This window comes from Apaloderma vittatum, unplaced genomic scaffold (genome assembly GCF_000703405.1).
Source record: "Apaloderma vittatum isolate BGI_N311 unplaced genomic scaffold, ASM70340v1 scaffold3148, whole genome shotgun sequence".
Classification (NCBI taxonomy): domain Eukaryota; kingdom Metazoa; phylum Chordata; class Aves; order Trogoniformes; family Trogonidae; genus Apaloderma; species Apaloderma vittatum.
The window spans coordinates 38,967-44,966 of NW_009728880.1; the positions used below are offsets into that span (position 1 = coordinate 38,967).

General features: G+C 44.6%; 2 protein-coding genes across 2 annotated transcripts in view; one reads left to right on the top strand and one right to left on the bottom strand.

The window, feature by feature from the left end:
• Positions 1-939, top strand: part of LOC104277564 (nesprin-2-like) — a 36,519-nt gene extending 35,580 nt beyond the window's left edge. Inside the window, exon 19 of the mRNA XM_009874234.1 lies at positions 697-939. Coding sequence (XP_009872536.1) covers positions 697-939 — 243 coding nt within the window. The remainder of the gene's footprint in view (positions 1-696) is intronic.
• Positions 940-4,912: 3,973 nt separating this feature from the next.
• ESR2 (estrogen receptor 2 (ER beta)) overlaps positions 4,913-6,000 on the bottom strand; it is a 43,816-nt gene continuing 42,728 nt past the window's right edge. The window contains exon 9 of the mRNA XM_009874233.1: positions 4,913-5,102. Within this exon, the coding sequence (XP_009872535.1) occupies positions 4,913-5,102 (190 nt within the window). The remainder of the gene's footprint in view (positions 5,103-6,000) is intronic.

Sequence of the window (6,000 nt, forward strand, 5' to 3'; positions counted from 1 at the left end):
AGGATCACCAGACTGTCACCATTGAAAGAGATGGTGCAGCCCACAGCTGGGCTGAGACTAGAGCTGCTCTGGTGGTGACTGTCCTTGGCTGTGCTACTCTGATACAAGCTACCCTGCCATCTAAAGAACTAGGCAGAGTATACTGAGACATATAGTGACTATATATATATGATCTATCTTCAGCCCTATCAAACAGTAATTCTTAGACAGTGCTCACTTTAAGACACCTCAGATGAAGCTGTGTCAATCTGTACTCTGTTTTTAAGTCTAGCTTTCAAGTTAAGAGCAACTCATCTCCTGTGGGCACTTACCTATCTGTCTCTGCCATGTGCTTGCAGTGCTACGATCAAAATAGACCCAGAATCACAACTGCATTTTAATACATGTGGGTTAAAGAACATCCTCGAAAAGAGCAGCTATTTCATCATTGCACAACTATTTTCTATTATTCGTCCAAAGGGACAACCTTGGATGCACAAAAGCACGCTCTCTGGGCCAGCTTTTAAAAATCATTTGGGTTGAGCTTAATGGGAAAAACATGGGCTTGCTTCCCACAGTTAAGCTCCAAAGCTGTCAGAGCACTGGGCAGCAGCACCGTGCCCCTCGAGACCCCAGTCATGGCCACAGCCACTGGCAGAGCTTCCCCATGAAATTCCTGTGCCGGTTTATACACATGTATTTTGAATCTTCTGCGAGCAATTTGAAATGACATTTGTAAGCCCGGATGCTGAGAGGGGACCTCAAAACCACTTGGACATCTGGAAAAACAGTGCAGTGAACTGCAAGCGGTCGAGGCAAATGCTGGAGTGCGTTGAGGACAGCTTCCTAGTAAAGGGGATGGAGACTCTGACCAGAGAGACGCTGCTGGACCTGTTGCTCACTAATGTAGAAGAACTTACTGGTGAATCGAGAGTGGAGGTAGCACTGGTCATGCCCTAGTGGAATTCTCAATCTTGAGGGATAACAAGATGGGTAAAGAGTGGAGCCAGGGCCCTAAGCATCAGAAAGGCAAACTTTCATTTGTTTAGGGCCAGAAGTTGGGAAACTGCCTTCGGAGGCAAAGGAACAAATGAGAACTGGGAGATATTTAAAGCCATTTTTCTTAGGGCACAAGAGTTCTCCATCCTGTTGGGCAAGGAGTCAGACAGAGGAGGCAGGAGGCCACCTTGAGTCCCTCACGGGTCCATACTGGGATCGGCAGTATTTAATATCTTTGTCAGGAACAGGGACAGTAGGATCAAGTGAACCCTCAGCAAATTTGTGGATGACACCAAGCTGAGTGATGAGGGCGACACACCTCAGCGATGGACTGTCCTTCAGAGGGACCTGGACAGGCTGGAGAGGTGGCCCCATGCCAACCTGATGAAGGTCAGTAAGGCCAAATGCAAGGTTCTACACATGGGACAGAGCAATCCCAAGCACAAATACAGTCTGGAAGATGAAAGGATTGAGAGCAGCCCTGCAGAGAAGGACTTGGGGGTACTGGTGGATGAAAAACAGAACATGAGCCACCAATGTGCACTTATAGACCAGAAAGCCAACTAGATCCTGGGCTGCATCAAAAGTAGCATGGCCAGGGAGGTGATTCTGCCCCTCTTCTCTACTCTGGTGAGACCCCACCTGCAGTGCTGTGTCCAGCTCTGGAGCCTTCAGCACAACAAAGACATGGACATGCTTGAGTGAGTCCTGAGGAGGCCCCAAAGATGATCAGAGGGCTGGAGCACCTCTCCTCTGAGGACAGGCTGAGAAAGTTGGGCTCGTTCAGCCTGGAGAAGAGAAGGCTCAAGAGAGACCTTACAGCAGCCTCCCAGTACCTGAAGGGGGCTACAGGGAAAGAAGTGGAGGGACTTTATCAGGGAGTGCAGTGATAGAATAAGAGTTTTTTAAAAGGAAAGTCTTTAGTGTGAGGGTGGTGAGACACTGGAACAGGTTGCCCAGAGAAGTTGTAGATGCTCCCTCCCTGGAAATGTTCAGGGCCAGGCTGGACGGGGCTTTGAGCAACCTGGTCTAGTGGGAGATGTCCCTGGCCATGGCAGAGGGGCTGGAACTAGATGATTTTAAAAGTCTCTTGCAACCCAAGCCCACGACTCTGTGATAAATTCCAAAAAAAGCAAAAATTCTTACCTCAGAAGAGGCTGATCACTGGTGACGGCTCAAGTAGGACCAAGATACAACTTCCAGGGGATTCACTGCACTTTTAGGCTCTGTTAAACCACTCTAACAATGCAAATACAGCAAACATCTTCCACGTTCCACAGGCCATCAGGAGGAAAATGTTCCAGCACTTAAAGGGATGCTCTTCTTTCATCACAGTCATCCCTGTACAGAGCTATCATTCAGTCAGTAAGGAATTAACGTATTATTATGGAAATATGTGTATTTATTGGGGAAAAAAAAGTGCTACCCGCTCTCCTCTCCTTGCAGCTCCTTAGCACTCAATTAATTAATGCTGAAACTGGAAACAGCCCCCCCCAATATTTGTACTGGGACCAAGGCACCCTTGTTCACTCATTTTGTCATATAACTCCCTGTTTATAAGCTGTGCTGTCTTAGAGACACGCACCTTCTCCTTATCCAAATACAAACACAGATATAAATTAATCCAGAGAGTTGACCGCTATTGGCTTTTGCCTATTTTAAAACACTAGTAGTAACTTTTAATAAAATTATGTTCAACAAGACAAGAAGTTAAAAATCACATTGTTTTCATATTTGCACCGTGCTAGTAACAGCATAAATGAATCACAACACATGGCACAAATCGGCAGCATCACCCTTTTACAGAGTCAGTCCAGAGCAAATTTCCGTTTAGAAGTTAATTTTGCAATGTACACCCACTCTTTTCCATTGTCATTTTAAAGGTTTGCTTCAAGACTGCACATAAACTCAGCAATTCTAAAGCAAAACAAACAGAAAATATCACTTAAACATTTCTTTGAAAAACTGCATTAAGCAAAAAGATTACACAGAACAAGGAAAATCAAAGAACAATACAACAGGCACTGAAGCCAGAACGTGATCAAGCCCAAGAAACACCAAAACACGTCTGTCTCACAGCAAAACTTCCCTCAATATGAAAGTACTCATGAATTCCAGACTCACTTTTCTTTTTTTTTTTCCTTTTTTGTTCCCTTATTTAGAAGGGCACTGCTATATTATGGTTTTTTTTAAAAACAATAAAAAGGTAGCTAGTAAAAATTTTCACCAGCAGCATCTGGTATAGCACAAGATCAAAACAAGACCATAGATTTGTGTAACTCACTGAAAACTTTCAGCCCCTCCTATAAAAAATATTCTCCTTGGCTTTAAAAAAACCACCAAGAGCTAAGATTTGACTAATACTCAAAGTATGCAAATGGCATACTAATCAAAGTCCCTAATCCAAAGGACTTACGGGCTCAAACCAGACTTTTGGTGTAATCCCAATTTACTTTTGTCATACCTGAAATGCCAAGAACATGAATGTGTTACATTTAAACATATTCATTTAATATGACTGCAATTCTAGCTCACATAGAAGTGTGATATTGGCAGTTGCCAAAACAAATGATGCCTTCGTGCTTTTCACTGAGGTGATCAGCCAGGCTACATTATCTCTTCTTTTTTCTTTTTTTTTTCTCAGTGTAGCTTAAACTACACTGATGCAGAAATCAGCACAACTGAGGGGTTTAAACCCACATCTTTAGCGAAATCCAAACAAGTCTTCACACTTGTGAAAAAAAGGAAGTGCCAGAACCATCTATGATTCTATGATCATCTCCCTCCCTGCTCTTTGAGGGATCCTGTACAAGGTAAAACAACCACAGCATAAGATGCCATGCGCTTTGGAAAGGAGCAAGCAGCAAACTCGGGGCGCAGCCGGCAAAAGCAGGTCCCACCTTAGGTTCCCGTCCACAGCCTCAACCCCTGCAAGAGATTTCAGGTGGGCAGGACGGAATTCCACGCGCGACCCAAAAGGGGAGGGAAGATGGTTTGTTCCTAGCTGATTTCACAAGCCCTGATTAGCATAACAAACAAGTTAATATTCACAGAGCAACCTCTTGTGCCTAAAGATTGTTAATAGATTTAACATCATTAATAAATATACAAACCAACATGTTCATCTCACAGACAGAGCGCATTTCAAAGGTCAGCACGGACTGAAATATCCAGGCAGCTTGGTCATTGTTTAAAGCACTGAAGAATTATACACAGATAATAACGTGAGTGTTAAGAACAGGCTCACAAAATGCAAACTTAAGCTTAGTTTAACGTTTCTGAAGAGGCTCTGACCTGGCCCTAGAAGCCATTCTGAATGGCCTTCAAATGAAGGCCCTTGCAGCCATTGCATATTTAGGAATAGAAGAAACTCTTTCACACTGTACATATCTCGGCACTTTATCTAGATCAGCTGCAAAGCAGGTATTCCCCAGGGACCAGCACACACAGTTAAGCAGATCTGTCCCAAACGATACTGCTCTACATCTCACACAACCTCACACAATCTCACACTGCAAGAAGAGCTTGTCTAGTCCTCACTTAAAAGCCTTGGTCCCGGAGACGGAGACCTGGGTGCTCACTCCTAGCCCCAACAGAGACTTCTGTCATCTCAAAGCAGGCCCTTTATCTCTGCCTCAGTTCACCCACCTCTGACAAGGAGAGGCAGTAATTCCCTGTCTCACAGTGCTGTTCTGAGGCTTAATTTCATAAGGTGCTTTTGAAGAGTCTCAGAAAAGGCACTGTAAAAGTGCAGCTATTATAATGTCAGAAACACGAACAGACTGTGGGTCCCGCAAGCCTTTCCCGAGACACCCGTGTGCAAATCTAGAAGAGGTGGGGGCTCACACTCAGTCACACTCAGCAGTCCCATCACAGTAGCTTTGTTTTCTCCCATAGCTTTGAACAAGCTTCACATTTCCAGGTGTCGACAGAGTTACTGGGCTGCCCCATTTCGCAGACTGCCTCCAGTCTCCATTTGTTCTAACGGGCCCAACTCGGAATGTGTGACCGGGGACTTCCTCTGCCCTCGGAGAGTGTGAGCATTTAACATCTCCAGCAGCAAGTCATACACGGGGACCACGTTTTTACACTTCATGCTCAGGAGATGTTCCATTCCCTTGTTACTGTGAAGGAGAACAGAAGAAAAGTCAGCGGTCGGGGTCCAACAATGCAGAGAAGGAAAAACACACTCCTAGCTTCGAAAGAGTCATTTCTTATTAGAAGTTAAGAGGGTTTAGTCCTTGTTAACGCTGTAGTCCCTGAGATCACTTACCACTGTCAACAGTAGCAACATCCCAAAGCTTTAAAGCTGAGTGTTTTGCTATTTAGAGAACTGTGATTTGTTTTACACCTCACAAACTGACTTCATAAAACAACGCAGAGGGACTGACCTCACTGAAACCAAAGAGAAAAGCTCTTTGATGCTGTAAAGGCAGGAGGCCCATATGCTGCAGCTTTACACAAGAACAGGAATTTAGGGTGTGTAGATCTAGTGAATACCTACCTGTCCCGCCTGCTGGAGTAGAAAGACTAAACTACCCTACAAGCAGTTTGTTTCCTCTCTGTAAGTCCAGTGTCAGATCCTGAAGATGGCTTCAGGCTTTAAGAGTAATTTTTTTTTTATGCAGTAAGATACAGTAACACCATTTTTGCTTAAACCCTCTGTGGCTCTATCATGATTCAGACTAATAGGAGGTGGTTAGTGCCATTGCAGTTGCACATACATATACTTCAGATACACTCAAAGTTTTGGGGTTGAAATCTAAGCGAAGCTTCTTGACATCAAATTTATTACAGTGGAAATAGCAGCAGCCAGCCAGCAGATAGCTGACCAAGTGGACTGCATGGTGAGGGGGGCAATGCTTCCAGAAAAATGAGGTTCTGCTACAATTCATAGAATCATAGAATGGCCTAGGCTGGAAGGGACCTTAGAGATCATCTAGTCCAACCTCCCTGTCTTGGGCAGGGACGCCTCTCAACTAGATCAGGCTACTCAAGGCTCCATCCAACCTGGCCTTGAAC